Source organism: Conger conger, chromosome 11 (assembly GCF_963514075.1).
Source record: "Conger conger chromosome 11, fConCon1.1, whole genome shotgun sequence".
In the NCBI taxonomy this organism is placed as follows: Eukaryota; Metazoa; Chordata; class Actinopteri; order Anguilliformes; family Congridae; genus Conger; species Conger conger.
This window is the reverse complement of record NC_083770.1, coordinates 20,889,458-20,915,258: the sequence shown is the minus strand read 5'-3', so window position 1 is coordinate 20,915,258 and position 25,801 is coordinate 20,889,458. Positions and strand designations below refer to the sequence as shown.

General features: G+C 40.0%; 1 protein-coding gene across 2 annotated transcripts; it reads left to right on the top strand.

The window, feature by feature from the left end:
- On the top strand, positions 1-25,801 carry npffr2a (neuropeptide FF receptor 2a). Of its 2 annotated transcripts, none has more exons than XM_061261075.1 (4): positions 1-63; positions 10,063-10,400; positions 23,974-24,073; positions 24,967-25,801. In XM_061261075.1, exons 2-4 carry the CDS (start codon positions 10,070-10,072, stop codon positions 25,799-25,801), a joined length of 1,266 nt encoding a protein of 421 aa, XP_061117059.1. In that variant the 5' UTR covers positions 1-63; positions 10,063-10,069. The 2 variants fall into 2 exon arrangements, with proteins under 2 accessions (XP_061117059.1, XP_061117058.1); XM_061261074.1 differs by lacking the exon at positions 1-63 and adding an exon at positions 1,868-2,046.

Here is a 25,801-nt window from a genome sequence, read left to right as displayed (position 1 = left end):
TTTACAACTCTCCTTCCGATGGCAGGAAGACACCACTTGTGTCCTGCGACTGAGGACTCCTGGGTATTGTCATGTAATGTCATTTATTCTACGGTCTTTCTGTGATCTGTCACACTCAGTGACACTCTACTGTATAAACCTTTCCATCTTACAGGGCTTTCACCTAACAATATGTAAGCATTATGAGCTTTGCTAGGATCCACTGTGTACTATGGCATTATATCATGCTGTGCTTACATCCATTGTGCACTATGGCATTATAACATGCTGTACTAGCATCCACTGTGTACTATGGCATTATATCATGCTGTGCTTGCATCCATTACATACATTACATTAATGGCATTTGGCAGATGCTCTTATCCAGAGCAACGTACAGTTGATTAGACTAAGCAGGAGACAATCCTCCCCTGGAGCAATGCAGGGTTATGGACCTTGCTCAAGGGCCCAACGGCTGTGCAGATATCATTGTAGCTAGACGCGGGATCGAACCACCGACCCCACCGACCCCACGGGCCCCAGTCAGGTACCTTAACCACTACACTACAGGCCGCATTCACTGTGTAGTATGGTATTATATCATGCTGTGCTAGCATCCACTGTGTACTATGGCATTATATCATGATGTGCTAGCATCCACTATGTACTATGGCATTGTATCATGCTGTGCCAACATCCACTATGTACTATGGCATTATATCATGCTGTGCCAACATCCATTATGTACTATGGCATTATATCATGCTGTGCCAACATCCACTATGTACTATGGCATTATATCATGCTGTGTTGCCAGCCACCACAGTCTTTGAATACATGCTTTTAGTGTTCTTGTTGTTTGTGTTGTATGTTTTTATGTTATGTGCTCCTGATTTAACGCTGACTATTTTCCTGTGTATAAACTCGAAAATTAATTCAACATGGTGGGGGGAAAAAAACCTGAATGGCCTGAATTTAATTGTGAGTCAAAATAAATGTTCACTGTTCATTCAATTAAAGCCCAACACATTCATTACATTATGTGAAAATTATTAAATGACAAATGATATTGTATCGAGCTATCTTGAATATTATTGTGATATTATAGTAGCACTTTCACAGCAGGGTTCGCCATGGCCAAAAATGCATGAAAACATAGAAATCAGTTGTAGAGCAATACATATGCTCATTGTTTCTAAGGAAGAAAGGAGTATGGTTATCGCAGTGTACAGTGACAAAATTACAATTTTGTTACCGTTATGTCTAGACATTCCTACCATCAGGTTACAATAAGCGGATGCGGTATGCTAAGAGTGACCTCTATCGTCGAAAGAAAGGTTTCTGTACGTTCCTGCTTTTATTTATTTGTTTATTTATTTATTAACGTGTTTATTAAAAGTAATTAATCTACTATAACCATTCATACATTTTTTAAATAGCAGCTTTAATATCTTTAACGAAAGCAAAAATAAGCAACAATTAGACGTCGTAAAATTGTAAAAAAATAAAATAAAATTACAAATGTTAAATAAATATAAATATATGTATTCATCATTGTACGTTACTTTTCGTAAATTAAAAAAAGCACATTGACGAGTAATACAATCTGTAGAATAGTTCAAATCTAACGGTGGCGTAATGAACAGAACATTGTAGTAAGGCTTTGCACAAGAACAATTCATCGCAGCAGTGCTAGGTCTGGGCGCAATCGGAACGCTTCTTAAACGTCCTCTCCGCTTTGTGGACCATCCCCTCTCCGTGACGCTAAAACGTGCATCATCACCACCGAAGAATCTGTCTTTTTTTCCCTCTACTGGTTGCTGTTAGTCGGTTTTATAATGCGATGCAATGCAGGAGCCGGACGTTTTGCCGTAGGAAAGATGTCGAATGAAACACCAACGCTTGAAGAGGTCTTGCAATTTATGAAAAATCTCTAACTTCAAACAACAGCAACTTTTTTGGCTTTGTTTTTCATCACCTTGAGAAAAAGAATAAACATTTTTGAATTGTTTATTTATTTTACCTGAGTACAGGTGTAATAGAGGCGCACGTGGCTTTTCCCCTAAGGTAAGATGCTATTTGTTGGTTTAAATACAAATACTGTTTACTTGTATACAAGGAAAATTGTGTAAATGAGAAAATGACGTTGGGAGTAAGTACCCTACCTTGTACCCTATGTAGCCTATCTTTGCTTTTTCACGCTACAGCTTTTACGGTCAACCAAAGGATAACATCATGCATACATATTTGAAAGGGAATGCTTTACAAAAAGCCAGTTCGACAGTGAGCTATTTATTGAAATACATGATGTCTTTACTACTGGCTTCCTCCAACACGTAACAATAATATGCAAATAATAATAATGTGGGCTCATTGGATTTGTCTGTTATTTCCAGTCGACAGTTTCTGTTCAAATGACTCAAATGTTTGTTCTAGTTGCTTTGCGGACTGAAATATAATCAAGACAATAGGGATAAATTAATTTATTCAAACAATTATACGCTCAATTAGTTAACTAATTTTAAAACTAATTCAAACTCAACTTAATCAGCGATTTTATTTTCCCGCAAAATAAGATCCAGCTTTTAGATCTGCTTCAGAATAAATATTTTTTGACATTTTCACATTTAGGATTACATTAGACTTGAGCGACAGTAGGGAATTATCGGGGGGCATTGCTGCACCTTATGTCTGTGATCCGAACTATTGAAATTAGTAGCCTTGAACGAGATAGGCAACTGAAATTAGTTGCAATGCAAAAGCTGAGGACTTGTAAAATACTTGAAACAAATTTATTTTGTATCGTTGTTCCCCTTCAGGAACCTATTTGAGGAATGCAATTAACTCTAAACAGCATTGATATTCAGCTTTGTTCATTAATTATTATTTGAATGGCGACTGGTTATCAATATCCGTGATTCGTTTTAAACATTTCCATCTGGAGACTCGAGGTCTCGACTGTTTGAAATAAAAAATAATGGCACGTGCCTTGCTGTATTCAATGCCATGTGCGGAGGCGCGTCAAAATCATTCACTCACGTTTGGCTTATAAGAGCCTGTCGCACAGGCAACGGACACATGGGCTATAGTGGGCTACTTTTATGGGACCATTATTGTAGCAGAACTATTTGCAAATGTGAGTGGAGAGTTGTCTAACTGTATCTCAATCCGTGTGAGCGTAATCAGATTTGTAAATGTGTAGACAAATCAGTAAATGCGTACATAGATCTGTGAATACTGACAAATCTGTGAATGTGTAGGCAAATCTCTATTCAGATTGGCAAGTGTATTGAGATTGGTAAATGTGCAGATAAATCTGTAAATGCATACATAGATCTGAGAATACATAGGCAAGTCTGTAAATGTGTACATAGATCTGTGAATGTGTAGACATAGATCTGATGACAGACAAGTCATCAGTTACAACTCCTCTCAATTGGCATGTGATTTTTGCTACACTTCTGCAGTGGCAGAGATTTGCAAATTTGTGTCGAGATTTGTCTGTGTGCCTCAGTCGCTATACAGCCTACATACCAGCAGTCGGCGGTAGCACCCATTGATTTTAAGTGTGACATTGCTGGGCTGGGTAGTGGTTGTGGCTTCAGGCAGACTACGATTGCTTGCTGTAAGTACATGTTCATGTTTTTGCAGTAGTTGTCATAAGTAGTATTGCCGAGCTTTGTATAAATGCAATATTATTGGTAACGGTTATCTGTGAAAAAGTTATGTTTGCTCAGCTTATGCGTCACCAAGCAAACTCATACATCAAGTGACACTAGCAAGTCAACTGGGAGAATTAACCTAGCTGAAAATGTCGAAATTATGTAGGTAGCTAAGGGGTCACAGGAGGGTATCTAGCTGGAAGCCAACAAATTAGCAGTCCGCTATCATTGAGACAGATGCGGCATCACCGTGACTTAACGTGAAGCCAAAGGCTGTTATTGGCCCTTATTGAATAGAATTTGAATTAGCTATGAACCTGCACAGCTTTGGCTCATGAAATAGCCACCACAAGGCAACTGCAATGAAAACGAATGTACTTGGAGCAACACCATGGAATGACCAAGCTTACACTAATTCCTTTGAACTTTCAAGCTAGTTACCAGACTTTATTGTACGCTAAAGGGAATGTAGGCTGGAAATATTTTAAATGTGGTAATTTTAAGATTGGTCAAAGTACCTGTTTTGTTAGAATTACGGCAAAGGCTAGAGTACGAGTTCTGAATTAGCGTAGTAACTCTGTACAAGTGCCTGCTGTTAAGTCAGCGGGTCTGTCAAAGTAAATAATTAGGGATAGCTAATTACCCTATCGCCTCACTGGGTGTTTTTTGTTTTTCGCACCATTCTCTGCAATCTCTAGATACAATTTTGGGTGAAAATCCCATGAGATCAGCAGTTTCTGAGAGACTCAATCCACTGTCTGGTACCAACAATCATTCCACGATCAAAGTCACTTAGATCAATTTTTTTCCCCATCCTGATGGTTGATGTGAACATTAACTGAAGCTCTGTTGCCAACGATTGACTGATTAGATAATCGCACAAATGAGTAGGTGTACAGGTGTTCCTATTAAAGTGCTCAGTGAGTGTATAATAGATAAAAGTGCTCATCTGGATATAGCCAATGTGCCTGTGCACTGCTAAAATTGAGTGCTCTTACTCATACATTTCTTGCTGCTTCACTGTAAGCTTCAAGGAGTGGGTTACTGCTGCAGCCGACCTATATAAATGCAAGAAAATAAAAGCTGTCATCACACCTCCTCATCACGACAGTGACTATCGTATGGCTGCTATAAAGACATATTCCAGCACTGTCCTTTGTGATTCTAGGTTATCGTTTGTTTGCAGCATGTGGGTTCCTAGGGTTTCTTGGCTGCTTTAAAAACCACACGAGGCTTAGTTGAGCAACACCCCATAGGCAATAATCTGGCCGTTGCAGGTTAGGGGGGGAGGCTAAGTCACTCGCCTGTGATGAATAAGGGGTCTGTAGGGATAGCAAACAGTTTGCTTTGTCCCCTCAGAAGTTGGGTGGATTTAGGCTTCCCATAATCCCTTGGGTTGTTGCATGCAGTGATTTCTATTGTATAGCCCTCCTGCAATTAGTGTCAGCACTCCTGTAGCACTGTGGGAGCTGGGTTGTTGGAAAGAGTCAGTGGGACACCATTGAAAGAGTGGATGAACTGTTGCATGCCTGAATGCAGATGACACAGCAGTGGCTTGTGAGGCGATATTAGAGTTGAGTCTGAATGACATTCAGTCGATGTCTTGTTCCTTGACTAAGATGTAAAGTGTTGCTATTGCACAGTAGTATCAGGGATTCAATTAAGACTTTGTTTAGTGGCAAATATGACAACTTGCAAATAAGTGTCATGCCGAAGCTTCCTAAAAGTGGGTGGGAATGGTTTCAATGATTTAATTAATCATTTTTAAATGATGCTTATTTAATGGGTCAAGACTATCATTACAGTATTGTGACTGCATAATGAGAGTATAACCAGTGGTATCACTCAGGGAACATGTTTATGGAGAATTGATACAGTGTCCAATTCTTTGACACTATGCTGCTATGAAAGCAAAGTGATTTTCAGATACTGAATATACTTAAAGGAATGCACCAACATTTTGGGAAATATACTGCGCACCTTCTGAAGGTAGCAAGCTCCTGTGCCAGATCGGGCTCTACCTTCAGAAGGTGCATGGATCACTGCGATCAACCAGCGGAAGATGGAAGGATAAGTCTAACTTCTCCAAAAACAATGTCTCATTTAAAAAATGTTTTTTCCATGTGTATTTCAAATACACTCGATACCTTGAGTAAATAAGACAGCTTCGGAGTTGCTGTAAGGTGCATTTCTTCACTTTGAAGGAGATAGGCAACTGACTTCTATAGGCTTCAAGTCTTATCAAAACATGTTATGCTAACATGGAAACTGAGCCAGTGAATGCACAAAAATTAAAATTAAGTCCGGGTAAGTCGGAAAAAAAGGAAATTTCCCAAAATGTAGGTGTATCCCCTTAAACTGTGTTGCCTGGAGTGCTCAAACAATTATATTTCTAAATGGCAATAAAGTCTTATTTTACTCACAGTTTACACTTTACACTATACTGTATGTAATTTTATATGATGTTGCTACAATCCACATTAGTAGCGTTAGTACAGTGTGTACTGTATACAGTACACACTCACAGCTGAGCATCCATAGCAGGTGCAGGTGGCTCAATCAACCATGAGGAGGTTCTAGGAAGAGCTAGGGGTTACCATGCCAACTGAAATCTTCCATCACTTTGTGATAACATGGTCATTTACAGTAAACCAAGTCCCACAACCAAGTCCAGTTAATACGAACACTGTTTGGATTTGTCCAGGTGGTATGATGAATCCGCATGAGAGAATATATATCAAATTATCACATTACAGAACAGAGGCAAGGCGTAAAATCTACTGTACATGCACCAGTGCATGATACTGGAGAGCATTTCTATATCTTTGGAAGATGTAGAACTGGCAGTGATGTTGGGTCTTTTATGTGTGTGTTTATCAGGGAGTTTGCAATTATTATTATTTTGGTGTGTATAGGGAGCATAAAAAGCTATTTTACATATGAGCACTCTTGCAGTCGAACAAAAGGAAATCCAACTGACGCTTACAATCAGTTTTATTGTAGTAACATGTTATGCCACTGTTTTCTAACCCACTGATTCGAAACCACGGAAGCACTGGCTTCAGAAAACAGGGAATTCTCAACAAAAATATTAAAATAATAATAAAAACATCCATATTTTTGCTTTTGCAATGTAGATGGAGAGTGGGTAGTTGTGCGGATTAAAAAATGTAAGCGCATGTACCTGTAATAGCCATGTGTCCAAACGGACTAATGTAGGTGACTGATGCAATGTACTGGTAATGAACTTCAGCTCCTATCATACTTTTCTGTGACTAAATTTTAAAATATTACAGCAGGGAGGACAGGGTAAAATTTGAGAAAATGCATTAAGAAGCCTCAATTCAAGTCATGAAAACTAAGACAAGAAACTGAAAACTATAATATCATCCTCTCCCCACATACACACACATACACATCCTGAAGGACTCTAAATTACACACTCTCAAGACATCACAACAACCCTCTTAACTCAGCAGCAATATCATTCCACAGCCTGATATTTCTCCTAGAAGCACAGTGAGCACAAGCATGAGATGACTCCATGTGGACCACGTCCAAAAAGAAAAAAACTGACGAGTTATCGATTAACGACAAAACCGCCACCAAGCTGTCGCCTTACGTGTGAGTGGGAGAGACGCTGCCTGTGATCCTGAAGCTCTCCGAGCTTAAGGGAGATGCAGAGAAGGGAGAGGACAGAGAGAGGGGGTAAAAGGCAGACAGAAAACGACAGACAGCGATACCGAGACCGCCGTTTGTTAGACCACCATGTAGCCTTCTCATGTCAAACAGCTGAATCTAAACTGTATTAGGATGGGAAACAAATTAATGGGACAGGAAAAATGGAATAACTGCTGTAAGCGATTCTGGCCAGTAGGGGGCACTCTTCGCTATGGCTGTAATAAAGGTTATGTAGTTGGAGTTATGTTGCGTGGTGCTGTGGAGCTGCAGTACTTTGGACGGATCGCGGCTCTTTTAGAAGTCCAGAGGTCGGTCTTAACTCCAGTGTCCGGCAGAAATTCCCATTTGACCTGCCAGTCGTCTGTGTCTGTGCTGGCTACATATCCCACTGCAGACATCTGCTCAGACAGACACCAGCATATGCCCCCTGCCCCCAGACAGGGAAAGTGCCCCTTTGGCTGCATGCCCTTTTAGCCCCCCCCCCCCCCCCCCCCACACACACACACACACAGACACATCCCCGTGGCATGTGTCCTAGTCTGTCCCACTGGATTCTGGTACCACAGAATATCTGAGGCTACGAAATCAATATTGTTCTTTTTTTTCCTAACCACTATAATTACCTAGTTTGTCATTGACATAAACACTTTTTTAAACAAAAGAGGTCATGGCCATGGTCTTTCCCAAATTTGTTATAATTTATAACAAATAAATGTGCATTTCATATTTTTACTTTTTAATGAATTAATTCATCCTTTATTTAAATCTTAAATGCTTTGAATGAGACCCTCGTTTACAATGCTGCCGAGTTACGACAGAACAACGTCTCATAACATACATACAAACAGATTTAAACTTACACCCAAGCTGTGGGAGAGTCTGGGCTCATACCTCTGAGTTTGTGAGAGAGCAGAGAAGCTCTCCAAGCTCTCTGCTGTAGAGTATTACAGTATGGTCAAAGGCCACTTCTATTCACCCTGCATCGCACACCACATCACACCCTGTCACCTCACTGAAGGTCTGTGACGCAACCCTCCTGAACCCCCACTGATGCTACCGCCAATTAGCATTTCACAGCTGGCAGACTCTTCCTATTGTTGTTCCTGAACTTAGGAACTACTACACAGAGTTTGGCAAGAAAGCCTTAATGTATTCTGAACTCTGGATTCAGAAAGGGCTAAAACTTCAGGGCTTGGTCACTCTCAGTTAATTTAAAGCTATTGGAAAGAGGTTTGGAGCAGATTCTGTTGGAAATTGCAAATTGCTGTAATTTGATTGCTTTTTGCACTTGATTGCGTTTTGCACATTTTTGCTTGTGTTTTCTAAACTAAATGCGTTGCCCAGGTCTCTCTTGTAAAATAGATTTGAATCTCAGTAGGATTTACCAGGTAAATTGAAGGTTAAATGAAAATAAAATAATAATGCAGTTGGCAGTGGGATGGTCTGAATTGGATCCTGACTGGGGACCATGATCCACGTGCTGAAACCGGAATGGTGCTTGAAAGAGTGTCTCACCCAGAGGCACTGAGCCAAGGATGAAGTACCCCACATAGCTCTAATGATTTAACACACTCAGATTTTTATAGCACTGTTTATCTGTGGGATGGCTGGATATAATTGGAAAGTGATTCACAAGAATGCACACGGTCATATTCCTGCATGTAACAGCATTCGGCATTACGATAGTGTTCTTTAAGCATGTTGGGAAAAGTGATAAAATCACACATTAAAAAGCATCTGCATATGGCCGACATCAATAAAGACATTGCTTGTGATTATGTTGATGATTATTGTGTTAATTGGATCGTTCATAATGGGAAGATTAAGTAAGTGTAATAACATGAGGATTGCTGGAAGTAAAAAATATCAATATCGCAGGCAGTGTAGAGAAGTGCTTATGTTGAAAGCATGTGGATATATAACCATCTGTAAGGTGTCAGCAGTTATCATCGCTGCTGATGACTGTCCCCGATGACCAGACATCGATTTCACCAGTGCACTGCTGAGGACACTGTGCTACCACTATTCATCAAAGCGAGATACGTTTGTAAAGTACATACAACTGGACTCCCAACAGTTTTCTTTCAGAAGATCTAGTTTCAAGGCTATGCCTATACAATGCACTTTCTGCCAGTCAAATAAATCTTACAATTTTATTCATATTCCCTCAAATTCCCATTTTGTGACTTTTCTAACTGCATGTATAAATGATGGCGACACGGATGGTGCAGTGGGTAGCACTGCCGCCTCACAGCAAGGAGGTCCTGCGTTTGAATCCCGGTCGACCAGGGCCTCTCTGTGTGGAGTTTGCATGTTCTCCCCGTGTTCGCGTGGGTTTCCTCCGGGTACTCTGGTTTCCTCCCACGGTCCAAAGACATGCAGGTTAGGCTGATTGGAGAGTCTAAATTGCCCGTAGGTATGAGTGTGTGAGTGAATGGTTTGTGTGCCCTGTGATGGACTGGCGACCTGTCCAGGGGGTATTCCTGCCTTTCGCCCAATGTATGCTGGGATAGGCTCCAGCCCCCCTGCAACCCTGTTCAGGATAAGCGGGTTAGGATAATGAATGAATTAATGAATGTATAAATCACAAACTGTTTCTAATATTGCCATTTCATACTTAAATGAATTACTGTTTTTTTGAATTTACTGTTACTTTCCTCATAGTAAGGATGAGATCAACCTCAGAACACAACCACTGAACCGTCCACATCTCACACTGTTCATTCCTTTTGTATTCCAGGTCTAAAATGAATCAAAGACTAGATTCCAACCTGACGCTGGAAGAGGGTGAAAACTGGACTATTCCCGATACTTCCCAGGGATACGGCGGCTCCCAGTACAACATCACGTATGTGGGATTTTACCTGCATCAACCGCCCATCGCAGCTGTGTTCATCGTGTCCTACCTGCTGATCTTCCTGGTGTGCATGGTGGGAAACGGCGTGGTGTGCTTCATCGTGCTCCGCAGCAAGAACATGCGCACCGTCACCAACCTCTTCATCCTCAACCTGGCCGTCAGTGACCTGCTGGTGGGCATCTTCTGCATGCCCACTACGCTGCTGGACAACATCATAACGGGTAGGCTGGCTGGAGCAAGAGCTCTGCACGTACGTACATTACAGAGCTGGAGCAAATACGTTGTTGTTCTGGATTCGAATACGTTTCTGCGCTCGATTGATCTTGCCTGGTGAGACTGAGCCGACTAAGTGGAACGGAAGATGGGGTTTGTGCTTGTTGAGAGTATTTTCATCGGTTCCAATACACCGGACATGCTTAGTAAAGCGTAGAGAAGTGTTTGAATCCAAAACCATTACGTATTGAACCAGGTCTGGTACATTATACAAATACACAGGGGCCTCTGCCTCTGCCTCTGCCATCAAGGTTTGTTCAGTTTATTAAGGAGAGCATCACAACAATGGTAGAAGCACACCTGTAGGGTTGGCTAACACAATAAAAACGCCATGTTTAAAACGTTCTGAGCTATCCCAGGGTCCCGCCATTTAAACTGAAATCACAGAGGCAATACAGCATGTATTTGTTCTGTTAATTCAGTAGATTTTATAGTTTAGTTAACAGCTGTTTCGTGAGATCGTAGAGAGTTTCCCCATTATGCTGCATCAACTCTACCCTTCTGTGAGAAAATAATTCATGCTGTATCAGCAGGGACAGTTTTTTGTGTTGTTGTTAAATTGCAATATATCAGTATGTATTTGAAAATAAGATGAAGAACATTTGCTTCCAGCATATGCCTTTAAGGTTGTTATGTATTATTTAGTGGAGATGAGCTCGCGGTCCATGTGGAAGAAATCCTCACTGGTGAAGCTGGCTCATTTTGGGTTTAATAAATGTATAGTGGCACAATGTCATGGATTATGAATTTTCCAAACCATGTGCCAAAATCAAGCAGTGCTGTGGGCTCTTTGTTTCAATGCAGAACACCATAGTAGCATTTCAGACACATAATTGCTGTGAGGCTTATCGAAATCACTGCTGTTATGAAATTGCCCCCCAAGAGAAACAGAGGGCTAGAGAGATTGATTTCTCATTGTTGGTACACTGTAAAATGTCCAGTGGTAATTCAACGCTAACAGATCCCATTCAATAGAGATCATATGTACTCTGTAAGTGTTGATTTAACGCTGAACATTTTACTGTGCATGACTGGTGTTGAACCCACATGTGTTGGTGGTTCACCTGACCTACTGTAAATAATTGGTATACATCTTAAGCAGGATGCATGATATGAATTCCTGTATAGCTTCTTGTGTAAATGTAACACTATTTTCTGTAACAAGCAACAGCTGTTAAGCTGTAATGAATGATTAAGATACATCTAAATAAACACATATGCCTGCACAGTCATATCTTGTGCAACAGCCAACACCCATCCGGTGCAGTCTGTATGCATCTGACACAATTTACTCCATCACATTGGATGTGAAATGAAGCAATTTGAGGTCGTCAGCTTCAATTTGAAGGTCTATAATATACACTCACGAGCACTTTATTAGGTACTTTATTACACCTACTTATTCAAATGATTATCTAATCAGCCAATTGTGTGGCAGCAGTGCAGTGCAATGCATACAATCATGTAGATACGGATCAAGAGCTTTTGTTAATGGATAAAAAATGTGATCTAAGTGACTTGTGGAGTGATTGTTGGTGGCAGACAGGGTGGTTTGAGTGTCTCCGAAACTGCTGATCTCCTGGGATTTTCATGCACACTAGTCTCTAGAGTTTGCAGAGAATGGTGCAATAAAACGAAACAAAGAAATCCAGTGAGCAGCAGTTCTGCAGACAGGAAAGGCCAGAGGAAGGTAACAGTAATGCAAATAACCACACATTACAACAGTGGTATGCAGAGGAGCATCTCTGAACACACAAAGCATCATAACTGGATAGGCTACAGCAGTAGAAGTAAAAAAAAGAAGTAAAAGTCTAATAAATACAAACTAACAAAGTGCTTACTGAGTGTATATTTAACATGGATATATTATATTGTAATCCTTGTAGGAATTACAGCCTTTTTTATGCATAGTCATTCTATTTTAGGGGACCAAAAGTAATTTAACAATTCACTGCTCAGCTGTTTCTTGGCCAGCTGTGTGTCTTTGCATCATTAGTTCACATGCAAGAAAGCTGACAAAAGGTCACGAGCTGATTTTAGATTTTCATTTGGAGTCTGTTGCTGTTATCCCTCAAAATGAACTGTTTGGTACATTGGTAAGAAGCAAGAATAGCAAACAACCTGGTAGAGGATGAGAAGACTAGTGTTGCGGATGACCAAAGAATACTTTCTATTGGGTAGAAAACCCTCCCTTTTTCAACTGTCATACAGATGAAGAACACTTTCCAGGCTGTAGGCTTAGATGTTTCAAAGACAACCATAAAGAGTCCTCAAAGGGTTATAAGATGCAAACCAGTGATAAGCCTCAAGAACAAAACGGCCAGGTTACAGTTTGCTAAAATGTACTGTAACTGTGGAGTTAACGAACAAAGTCATATGGACAGATGGAGATGATCAGTAATGGATGGAAATAGGAAAGTTTGGAGAATTAAAGGACCTGCTCATCATCCAAAGCAAGCCACCTCATCTGTGAAACATAGGGGAGGCAGTGTTATGGCTTGGGCATGTCTGCCCCTGGCACTGGCTCACTTATGGTTATTGATACTGTAACTGCAGTCAGCAGCAGCAGGATGAATTCCAAAGTATACAGAAACTCTGTATCTGCCCAGACCCAGCCAAAAATGTATAAAAAGCTCTGTAATTCTTTCTCAAATGACCTGATATGGATAATCTGAAATGCCCTGAAAAGCTGACAGTCTGCACTTTAATATGCTTGAGTACTGAGCCAAAATGACAAAAGCTTGTGTCACTGTTGAAATACTTATGGACTGCACTGCATCTGCATGACTAAGTGTCATGTAAATGTAGTTTGACAAAGCTCTACTCCGACTTAGGCTGTGTTTATCCTAATGCTAGCTAATCACAGTCACAGTTGGGGGAAGGGGCTGACAAGAGGGCAATTAGTGTCAGTTATACCATAGTATGGTTGAACACTCAATTCTGATTGGATGCTAGGTGGTGATTATTTTTGTATAATCGTTAAACATTCGGTCAAGCCTAATGACCAGCGTTCTAAATTGATCATAACCGGACTCTATTTTAAGCAGAATGTAACTAACATATGTAACTATAGCAACATGCTGAAACAATAGCCACCTTAAGGGCTTGAAGTAGTTAGAGCCAGCAAAAAAAATAGTTTTATTTTGAGGGTGAATTGGCCTAGAATATTAACAACCCCTGCTTATATTTTTATCTTCGGTAGAAGACCATGGTATAAGCAGAATAATCCACTCCGAGGTGGTCATTACTAGGGATGTGACAAAACATCAGTAAACGGTTACCATCCCATTTTTTTAATGGTTAACCGTAACCGATACTGTTTAAGACTGCTAGGGGTCTGATATTTTTTTTCTCTTTTTTTACTGGAGTACTGACAACTTAATTGCATTTTTAAACTTTATTTTGGGCCATCTGAAAAGTTAAATCTCAACATTGTAAGTCAGATAATAGCCTAATTGCCAAATGAAAGATTTACATTTACATTGACATTGTGCAGTGTAACCTCACAGTTGCAGAAGTCTGTAGTTAAATCACTGTAGTTTACATCCAGGCATGCTGGTCAATCGTGTGTCATTTTTTTAATGGATCTGTTGAAATTATAATTCTTCATGTTTTCATCCCTCTTCTCTATGGCTTCTGCCTGATAGACTTGATTGGCATGAAATCTGTAAATATGCTGCTATTAAGAACTTTGTTACAGACGTGCTTCTGCGATCACGCAATATTTACCTGATATAATATGATAATACTGGGTCTATTTTATGATTTAACTTACATGACAATACAGTTCCCTGTTTTTATGTAACAGTATTACTGGCATTTGGCAGATGCTCTTATCTAGAGTGCCATACATTTAGTTAGACTAAGCAGGAGACAAACAGGGCTAAAGGCCCAACGGCTGTGCGGTTCTAATTGTGGCTACACCAAGGATCGAACCACCGACCTTGCGTGTCCTTGTCATGTACCTTAACCACTACGCATACATTGCAGAAAGTGGTGCATTGTGGTGCATTTGAAACCTCTTGAAATGGCCAGAGTGCTTGCTAGAACTACTATAGCTTGTAGATTGCTAGTTTCAAATGTAAACCACAGTAATACTTCTGGTGGTGAACATGCATTTATTTAAAACTGAGTTTACCGTTTCAGCTTCAGAAATATAATATTGGTTAGTCAGTTTCGTTTAAAGTTTAACCATTCACACCCCTTGTCATTACAGGGTTTCAACATGCTGTTATTTGCTACCACATCCGCGTTAAAACCGTGTAATGACCACCTCATTGTGGATAAGTCCTTACGTAATGTTTGCGTTCATTGAATATTAGCATTTTTCTGAAATGGAGGGGGAAATTGAACTTGCATTAACAAGGGCTCATATAATGATCTGTTTATATTCTTGTCAAGAACAGTGGTGTTTTGAGAAAGGGACTACAAGCAGGCTTATTTGTTCTTATCATAGTTGTTCCTCAGCCATGGATGTGCTTATCTCTGTTTACGGATTTTGCAAGTCTAGAGGCTGCATTTATCCAGTAAATTGCAAGAAATTTGGTACACATCCAATGATAACTCCTTATCTCAAAATCCCCCATCCTCAAATGACTCCCATACAGACTTTTCCACAGAATTTGGCACCCATCCGTACCTTCTTTAAAGATCTCCCTCTTTCATTGACATGTATACATTTCACTCAACAAGAGCTATCTTTTCTTTAAAGAAGCAGAAACTTGAAAAGCCCCAGCTGAGTTGAATTTAGTTAGTTTGACTCACATGTAGTGAAAGCTTCATTTGAATGCTAATTCCAGTCATTTTACGAGGTGTGTACTGCTGTAGACACAGAATAAGCAGATAGAATATTTGGCATTTGATTTTTTTCATTATATTTTGATTTGCATTTTGCAAATGTCAAATGTCAATTCAGTAGAGACATTCTGACGGAAAGGCACAGCGGTGTTTGTAGGTTTCAGGGAACTTAAATGGCAAATGTAACTTTTTTTTTTTTGTGTGTAGTAGTGCTGTATATCATTTCCAGCAGCTGGGAGTTTGGTGGTCTCATTTTGAAGTGAGACAGCACCTTACTAGCATGTGTGATGTTTGATAATTTGATAAACTTGATCATTACTGAAGTGGTTTTGTAGCGCATCACCAGCTCAATGTGGGAGGGAGAGGTCTATTAACAGTCAAAGCCAGACAGACCAAGGACCTGCTCTTCAGACAACGCAGAAGAGTGGGCGAATGCTCAGATCGCTAGCAGACTTCAGTAGAGATGACTCGCAAAACCCAACATCATTAAGTTTTCATTTAACCATTCACTTCTGCTGCTCTGGCAGAATTGTATGCCAGCTCAGCAAAGCATCCAGTACAATATATCTGTCCTACATCTTGTAGTAATGCACTAATGAAATCGTGAAGAATAATGTCAATGTCCCTGTACCTGGTGCTCATTCCCTGTTGTGTTGTGGAGATTCACTTGGATCTTTTTTTCTTTTTTTCTTTAATATGAAAGCCCCCCAGATGCACGAACAGCAGAAGCTCTCCTCTATGTTGAGATGTAATCAGGCTTGTGAGGGATTCATTATGTAAAAGCGCATGGTGGACACACTTTGGTACAAATTTTTATTGAATTTTGCATGAACATGAACAATGTTTTGCTCCCAAGCCAGAGAGTGCATATCAGTGAGAAGATGAAGAAGAAAAAGAAGAACCGTCTGAGCAATGTGTTTTTGCCACATCAGCCCTGATCAGCATCTGCTCCCTGATCCTGCTATTCAACAAATGACAGAGATGATCCCGTCGCAAAAATAAGGCCTGAAAATTATTGAGGAAGCCCCTGGTTGGGTGATATTATATTATGATAATATTATGATATTATGATGCCAGAATGGCCGACTGTGCTCTGTACCTTCAGCACCCGGGTACTCCAACAGGGACAGCAGCGGGCAGGACCACGGACAGCTCCAGACCAATCACAGGCAGTGTGGCAGTTGAGGCCCGCTGCTATTGGTCCAGCTACTTCCCATTGCCTAATCGGTAACATTTACAAAAAGACTAAATTAATTGGTATTAACTAAGGTAGTTGTTAAGTAACTAACTATACTGAGAAGTCAATTTGTACTGCCTTGTTTACCTATTTGTACACCATTGAGTCATGCTAACAACTACATGCTAATTGAAGATTTATGCAACTACTGTTTAAAGGTAATGTGGCCTATTGGTAATTTGTGTTTAGCATTTTGAATAGTAGTGCTTTCCATGTGAATACATGGAATTACATTCATGAGAATTGTGCCAAAGGTAGAGCATTCTCAAAAGGTGTGATTTAAAATTGTGATCTGAGTGGAAACAGCGAATGTGCTTATCATTTTGTAGAAATGGTGTAGCAGTTTGATACGTGAGTGTAAGGTTTTGGTTATTGTGTTTCAAGTTCATGTTAGTGTGTAAACATAAAAAAATTTAAAAAACAAATGCCAATTCGTGTATGTTATTATAAAGTGTGACCCTTTGATTCCTGTAAAGGAGTCTACTCTTGGGTCTGTGGGTGGGGCTGATTGCTGGTTGGTTGGTTTTGAGTAGAATTTTTTGCCTGTCTTGCCATTTAGATTTTTGTTACTGTTTTCTCATTCTTTGCTTAATAAAAGATGTTTCTCTTTCAGTTACTGGATTAATAAAATGGGATGATCCATGTATCTTTTTTTTACTCTATTTCTAAATATTTTTTGGTTATACTTCTTTGTACTATCTACACAATAAAATGTTCAGTGTTAAAAAACTGTTACAGAGTACATTTGGCCCCAGTTTGACCCATACTGTATGTACTCTCGGTTTGACGGTGTAATACCTAAGCTTGCAGTGGTGTATAGACGTTGGGTGTGCTTATCTAGTGCTGCAGTTGTGATGAATAGAAAATCATTTCATTTTGCAGTGGCTTTATCGGAGTCTGAGTAGTGCTAGGCTTGCAGTCTGGCAAGTGCCAGAGGCCAATATTTACAGTGCACAACAGGTTTTCCAAATAGTCTGGCACACTCGAGAGCCTTGTGATGATTTATGTTCCTTAAACTCCATAGAGATTACAGGAGAAATGTTCTTTGGCAGATTTTTATCAAGAGGAAGATTGTATTGTGGTAGGTAAGTCAAACGAATTTCCCTCTCTAGGCAAGTTTATAAGTATATTCAGTACTGTGCAGAAGTCTTAGACACCCTAGACTTTATTATATATGCGTTTATTTTTTTGTGTGTTAGTATAAAAGAACACATTTTCATTTTCTGAAAGATTTAATTTTACAGAGACATTTTTGTATTTAATTTTAAAAAGTAACATATTACTGTAAGCAATTGACTACTTTTTACATAAAAACTTGATCAAGGCTGCCTGAGATCAGAAGCAAGGAGCCAACCAAAGTCTGCAGAAGAACTGTGGCAAGTTCTCCAGCATGCTTGGAAAAACCTCCCTGCTGATTGTCTAATAGAACTGCAGGACAGCGTTGGCTATCTCAGGGAAGTGATGCAGTTTTAATGCCGAAGGGTGGTCACAAAAAATATTGATTTGATTAAGTTTTTAACTATTCTGCCAAATTACTAAAAAGTAATGTCAAATGTATAGTACTTTTATTTAGACCTTTCATTGAATTATTTTTACAGTACTATATATATATATATATATATATATATATATATATATATATATATATATATGTATATATACACACTCACTGAGCACTTTATTAGGTATTTATTAGACTTATTTTAGACTTCTACTGCTGTTGCCTATTATCCACTTAGAGTTATGATCCTTTGTGCGTTCTGAGATGCTCTTCTGCATACCACTGTTGTAATGCGTGGTTATTTGTGTTACTGTTACCTTCCTGTCAGCTTTGACCAGTCTGGCCATTCTCCACTGACGTCTCTCATTAACAAGGCATTTCTGTCTGCAGAATTGCTGCTCAATGGATTTTTTTTTTCACCAGTGTGAGAGACTAGTGTGTGTGAAAATCCCAGGAGATCAGCAGTTTCTGAGATACTCAAGCCACCCTGTCTGCCACCAACAATCATTCCACGGTCATTCTGATGGTTGATGTGAACATTAACTGAAGGTCCTGACCCATATCTACATGATTGTATGCATTGCACTGCTGCCACACAATTGGCTGATTAGATTGCATGAATAATTAGGTTTAATAAAGTAATAAAGTTCCTAGTAAAGTGCTTGGTGAGTGTATATGGGTGGTCTGATACCAAAGGTGCTATGTTCTTAGTAACTTGACACATCTAAGTATAAATACCAGGAAATAAAAGGTATTTTTATCTCAACCTCAAATGTATTCAGTGTATTGCAAAAACAAAGGAATTGGCCATGCTGTTCCAATACTTTTGGAGGGGACTGTATGTATATTTAAACACTGGTGTCTATGTCTGTAAACCATCATGCATATCTCTACTAGGAGTTACTGTATTTTGGTTTAAGTTCAAGTAAGAATAATTCAAAAAAATATTAAAAATATTTTTTTCTTTATGTATAAAGACGGGTCATGCATGGTAGCGCTCATATCAGCACCCATTATCGAATGAAAGGGAATGAAATGAGAAGGAAGTACTTGTGAAGATTGTGTCTCTGTTGTTCTTTCTCCATGCCATGTTTTTCAAGTACCAGAATAGACTGAACTTCAGCCTGCCACTGATGAGTGCATAGCACCTGCAGACTTGGGTCAAGTACGTAATTGTTTGGGATTCAAATACTTTCCTACACTTCACTGAGCTTGTCCGGCGTATTGGAAAAAGTGTAAGCCTGCCTTCTGGTCCTCTTGGTTGGCTCCAGGCAAGATGAATCAAGAGCAAACTATTTGATTCCAAAGCAATTACGTATTATGCACTCTTGGCTAGTTTCTGGTGTAATATTTTTGAGTCCCAATCACAGCTCACTGTTCCACAGGTCCAATCCTACACGCATACATTACATTATCCCAAAGCTGCTGTAAAACGGAATATAGTGGAACTGTTCTGGCCTTGAAATTGTCCAGGGCTTTTTGTAGCAGTTTGGGGTATACTTTTCTGTGCTCAATTGATCTTGCCTGGTGCAATTGAGCTGACCAGAAGGTCCTTTTTGAGAGTATTCCATCGGTTCCAATACACCAGGCAAGCTCAGTAAAGACTAGAAAAGAATTTGAATCCAGAATAATTATGTGTTTGACCCAGGTCTGGTCATGGAGATGCTCTCCTGCATTCTGACACACATAGTGTATAACCATTCCTGTTTGTAGGGGTTCAGGATTGAACTCCTCCTCAAATGCCAGAGATGCAAATATATATGCAAGTTGGCTGCAAAGAAGCCAGAATTCCCCCAAGCCATTGTCCTGAATGTCATCCATTCCAATGTTTGTCAGTTTGGTCCTACATTTTCAAATTGCCTGTCATGATTATGGCAACAGCAAAAAAAAAAAGAAAAAAGATTTTGAACAATTATTGACTTGACCCAGTCAAGTATTGCTGTGCAAACATACAATCAACATTGGCTAAATCCATTAAGTGTGGTAGGGCCTTCCTCACCAAAGAGCACCATCCATGCATATCCTGACAGCCTACCCAGGTAGCATGCCTTTCTATAGATTTCTTTGTTAAATGAAAATATGTTCTCAACTGAATTACACTTTGCACTACCTTAATCTAGTCCTACTTACTTTGATGTATTGGTTCATTATTTTTAATTGTAAGGTTGCCAGAAGCAATTTTCTTTATTTAAGAGTTGCCCCCATTCCCCGAGCAGATTTTTATAATATAATTTAAAATATTTCTGATACAAATGCACATGTTGCATATTTGTGTTTTTCCACCCCCCATAAAAATAAACATTCAGGTGGGAGACTAATGCTGAATTACTCTAGATTAATGGAACAATTTTCATCATTTGTTCGAAGTCTGCTTTTGAATAATAAATAGCAAGTGAAATTGTGCGATGTTTGACTTGTTGATGGGGGTTGGGTACCTGACAAAAACTTAAATCAATATATGAATATAGTAGATGTTATTATTGGACTTTTTTTTTTTAACAATCTTCTGCTACTGAGAGATCAATAAAGGAGATCAAGGAGAGGGTGCTTGAGAGGGAGAGGTAGGGGAAATATAATTATAATTAATTTATATAATTTAACATACAATAAACAATATTTTACATATCATGAGACCCAACATATAAGACAAAAGAAAAGGAAACGAATTGATGCAAATTACCGAATGATACCATTAAAAATGGTGTGAGACTATAAGCTATAAAGTGAATGGAGTGTATGATTCAGCTTGTACAAAGTGGTGGAATTGCACACAGATACTATAGAGCAGATTTCATCAACAAAATGTTGTCTAGCCTCAGCACACAATACTGACATTTTATATAATTTTAGTCTCTAGTGTATATCCTTCCAAAGGCGGAATTAAAGTCACTAGCATACTGCCTGTTGAATGAATATGACTGTGTCTCTAAATGCTATTGAAGTCATTACTGTAAGGATAATTACCCCATTGCTTCAACCAATCAGGCACTGTACTGTATAGGACAAGCACCTGGTAGGTGGATCACAGAAATTACTGTAATCCATTTTAGATAAAGTCCTTTTCTGCTTGTTCCCTTGTTTCATTCTTCTGTTTTCCAATAGTTTGCAAAAAAACTGTTCTACCACAGACCTTTGGCAATATGCATGAATAGGCTCATAGTAGTGTAATGTGAAAGGCATAATAAATAAACATGGAGTTTATTTTCTTTTGTATTATCATCATCTATTTATTCATTATAGAAAAACCAAGCATGTTTATCTTATTAACCTGAGCATTGTGATTAAATCCACGTTAGGAAAATGGTGTTTCAAACGAAGGGAGCCCATAATCTTGAAAAATGTGTCTGGTCTTTTTCTTTGCTCTTCCAGATTGAGAGATTGACAGGTAATTATCTAAATAACACATTGGCCGCTAATCCCCTTGCACATAATTGTGTCTTTCTAAAGTTTTTGCTCTTCATTCCCGGTTAGAAAGTTGCACTGATAAGACAAAGTTCAATTTAGTGAAATCCATTTAATCAGCTGAAACAGGCCAGCCACTGTATTGTCTGCATACCCTGCCAGCTTTCAGTGAAACACTCAATAAAAAACAATCAGCTTTGGCTAGCAAGCTGATTAATTAACATTTAGACTGCAGAATCTGAACAGATTATACAGTATATTATTATTTTTTCACATTATCTCTTTAACCAAGTCCTCTCTGTATAGTGTTCAATGCTGCTATATCCGAATATGCTTTTATAAATATAGGGTAGGAAACCCTGAACAAGAACCATGTTTTACATTAGTTAGACCTAGTAATCCATTTATTAATAAACTTCAATGTCAGTTCGAAAACAGTTGTACCAGGGCCGCGGTGGCGCAACAGGCTAAGATGCAGCAGACTTGTGGTTGCAGTTCGCTGCAGTTGCACACCGGGGACCGGGGTTCGATTCTCGAGCAGCCTAATTGGTTCGCTGCTCCAGGGGGAGGGACTTGGCAGGGTTAGTAGATCGCCGCACAAAAAGCACCTCGGGCACCTCGGGCACCTCGGGCGCCTTGGACTCACGGTTACCAGCATGTGGTGAGACTGCTTGAAGAAGGCGTGTTGCTCTCATAGGGCCCCGAGGGACGGGGTGTGGGCGGTGTATCTAATACTAGCTCTAATTGAATCAGACGGGGTACAATTGGCTACCAAATTGGGGGGGGGGAAATCAGAAAGAAAAGAAAACAGTTGTACCTTCATAACCAGGAATATATTTGTACCAAACTGGAAATATGAGCTAATAAAAAATATATATATATTCATGCAACTTGTATATTTTTGTTCTTTTATTGAAACATGGTATCAAGGATTGTTAGAATATGCCTTTTATTGTCTGTCTGTCTCATGGTTGTGATCCATGATAGTGGTGAGGGGGAGGCTGGGGTTTTATTGCCCTGCTTTGCAAATAAGAGGCTGATAAGCATCTGAGCTGCTGTTCTCGCTAGCGGAGAGTCTTTTTAACCATCTGGTATTGCCGTTTTGCTGTTTTATAACCATCTGGTATTGCCGTTTTGCTGTTTTATTTTGTCAGTTTTTGTATGTTATAAATATGAACTCAACAATAATTTGAGATGTCGATTACTCCACCACAAGGGGGTGAGGTTTTTTTCAGCCTCTTCAATTTACAGCCTGCAAGCACCCACTGGAGAATGTATCTAAGTAAATGAGTTAAAAATAAATAAACCCCATATCATGGCTCTGTTGCAACAGGAGAAGGAAACAAAACTAAAAGGAAAATTAACCATACTTGTGATTAGTGCATTAGTATTTTCTTGGACCTGTATTCAAGGCTACGTTGCTGGACATACGACTGTAGCAATTGATTCAAATGATTTTGTTTGGTACAATGCTGCTTAATTGTACTCATGCCTTATGTTCTTCAGTTCCACTGATTAGTTTGCAGGTTTCCTTAATTGAAAATGGCTTTAATGAAGTCCACTGACTTCATGAGTCTGGGAAGAGCACATATTAGATATAGGGTTGCCAGATGATCAGTTTCTCACAGGAATGTCCAGTTTTCTAATTATTTGTGCAGATCCGGTTTGTGGTCCTGACCGTACAATATAAATCTCCAGTCTGAAAACTGATTGAAATTGAGTTTGTATTGAATTATATCTTTGGTCTTTTCTCCTTATCCACTTTTCCACTTTGTCACTCATGAGTGCATGTGCAAGAGGTCCGGTTTTCACAGACTCCACGTAGTATCTGACAACCCTCATTACAGGGCACCGGTTTTTAATGTAAATAATGGTATTTATAAACTTTTAATTGCAAAGTGATTAGATAGAATCTGGATAGTGTTATTAACGCAGCAAAGACCTACCGTAATTGCTGCTGCTGTGTGTTTTTGTGTGTATGTGTGTGTGTGTGTGTGTGTGTGTGTGTGTGTGTGTGAGAGAGAGAGAGTAAGAGTGTGAAAGAGCAAGAGAGAGAGAGCAGGAGAGAGAGACAGTGAGAGAAATTGCAGACGGTCTGCATTATGTATTCTAAACACATTTCCACAGAAAACAGGTGGTAATAGATAGAGGTACAGACTATACACAACTGCTGCAGACAGTACAAAGGTGGAGACAGACAGCACGGTGATGCTACAGACAGTACAGAGGTGCAGACAGACAGCACGGTGTTGCTACAGACAGTACGGAGGTACAGACAGCACGCAGCTTTGTGGGCAGGGGGTTGTGTATGGGTGAGAGATTGCTGCCCCACAGACAGGTTTGCATACGGCTGGGCTCCACACAGTGTGTATGTGTGTGTGTGTGTGTGTGTGTTTGCTTGAGTGTGTGTGCACGTGTGCGTGTGTGTATGTGTGTGCGCGCCCGTGTGTGTGTGTATGTGTGAGAGTGTATGTGTGTGTGTGTGAGTATGTGTGAGAGTGTCTGTGTGTGTGTGTGCGCGCGCGTGTGTGTGAGAGTGTGTGTGTGCACTGTAGAATAGGACTAATATGCTCTCTCTTCACAGGATGGCCCTTTGGGAGTCTGGTGTGCAAAATGAGTGGGATGGTACAAGGCATCTCTGTCTCAGCATCTGTGTTTACTCTGGTTGCAATTGCTGTGGACAGGTAAAGTCATTTTAACTTTCACTTTTTAACCACTGATTTTTTATTCTTTTTTTTCTTGAGCGACCATTTTTGAGCCACTGTTTGTTAGTTTATGCAGTTTTGGAAGGCCCAATTATTATTGCTATTCCCATTGCCTCTATCAACTTACACATGCACACAAGCACATATACACACACACCTGGGTGAATGCCTCGCAACCTAGATTTCCACCCCCCTGGATGTCTAGAGGGGTGGCCTAGCTCCCAGAACTGATGCTTTGTCCAGACTGCACAAAAGATTTTTAAAAACAAATGAATTATAATAAGGCCTCTCCTTGTACAAATTGATATTCCACATGAAATGAAAAAGAAAGTAGAAGCTGACACAATCACTGACATTTAGTGATTCATACTCTTGTCGTATTAATATAAACATACTGAAAATACTGTGCTTGGTGTATCTTTGAGGTCTGCCTTATATATCTTTGATCAGAATACTTTCATTTCCTGGCTGCTGTATTCAACTCATTCAGATGTGTCTGCCCTTAGTAATTATTGTATGCCATCTCCTTGCCTACATGAAGAAATAGAGAACATATCTTAGACATGTCTATTAAAGCATTTAATATTAAAGCATTGTGCCAGTGCTATACTACAGTACGATTATCATAGCCATGTGGTATACAGGCATTAGAAAAGCCATTTTAAACCAAGTACCCCAACGGAAATAAGACTCCTTTTTTTCTTTTAATGGTAAGTTGACTCATGTATTTTAAGAACTTATTTAAAGAATACTTTAAATCAATAAATCAATCAAAAACATGAAGGAGAGTGCTTGAAACGAATTGATTCAATATGTAAAAAAAACTTTATTTTAAAAAAAGTTAACCGAGTGTGCTTTCTTATGTTTTCCAGGTTCCGGTGCATTGTTTACCCTTTCAAGCAAAAACTGACAATATCAACCTCTACGCTGATCATCGTGATAATCTGGGTCCTGGCCATCTCCATCATGTGTCCCTCCGGAGTCATGCTCCAGGTCACCAAGGAGCAGTCCATCCGGGTGTTCCTGGGGGACGGGAACAGGACCAACCCTTTCTACTGGTGCAGGGAAAACTGGCCGAACCAAGAGATGCGCAAAATCTACACTACCGTCCTCTTCGCCAACATTTACCTGGCCCCCCTGTCTCTGATAGTCATCATGTACGCTCGCATCGGCATCACGCTCTTCAAAACGGCCGTGCCCACGGGCGGGAAACTGGGCCAAGACAACCGGCAGGCGGTGTCCAAGAAGAAGCAGCGGGTGATTAAGATGCTGCTCATCGTGGCCTTGCTCTTCATCCTGTCCTGGCTGCCGCTCTGGACCCTGATGATGCTGAGCGACTACGCCAGTCTCACCGAACACCAGTACAGGGTCATCAACATCTACGTCTACCCCTTCGCCCACTGGCTGGCCTTCTTCAACAGCAGCGTCAACCCCATCATCTACGGCTTCTTCAACGAGAACTTCCGCAGGGGCTTCCAGGCGGCCTTCAAGTTCCAGCTGTGCTCGGCCGACTTGGGCCGGAGAAAGACCTATTCCCAAAGGGTCCAGGGAAACGCCGTGCGCCCGGCCAACACGGAGCCGGCGTCGCTCAACAGCCTGGAAAACACCAGCGTCAAGCGGAAGAACCAGGTCAACGAGCAAGACTTGGTCATGGAAGACCTGGATAAGGTATCGAGAAGCAATGGCGTCGAAGGCAGTTCGTTATAG

Coding starts and splice junctions, on each gene's coding strand:
- npffr2a (XM_061261075.1), top strand. CDS start 10,070: ATGAATCAAAGACTAGATTCCAACCTGACGCTGGAAGAGGGTGAAAAC. Junction 10,401..23,973: donor GCTGGACAACATCATAACGG/GTAGGCTGGCTG, acceptor CTCTCTTCACAG/GATGGCCCTTTGGGAGTCTG. Junction 24,074..24,966: donor GTTGCAATTGCTGTGGACAG/GTAAAGTCATTT, acceptor TATGTTTTCCAG/GTTCCGGTGCATTGTTTACC.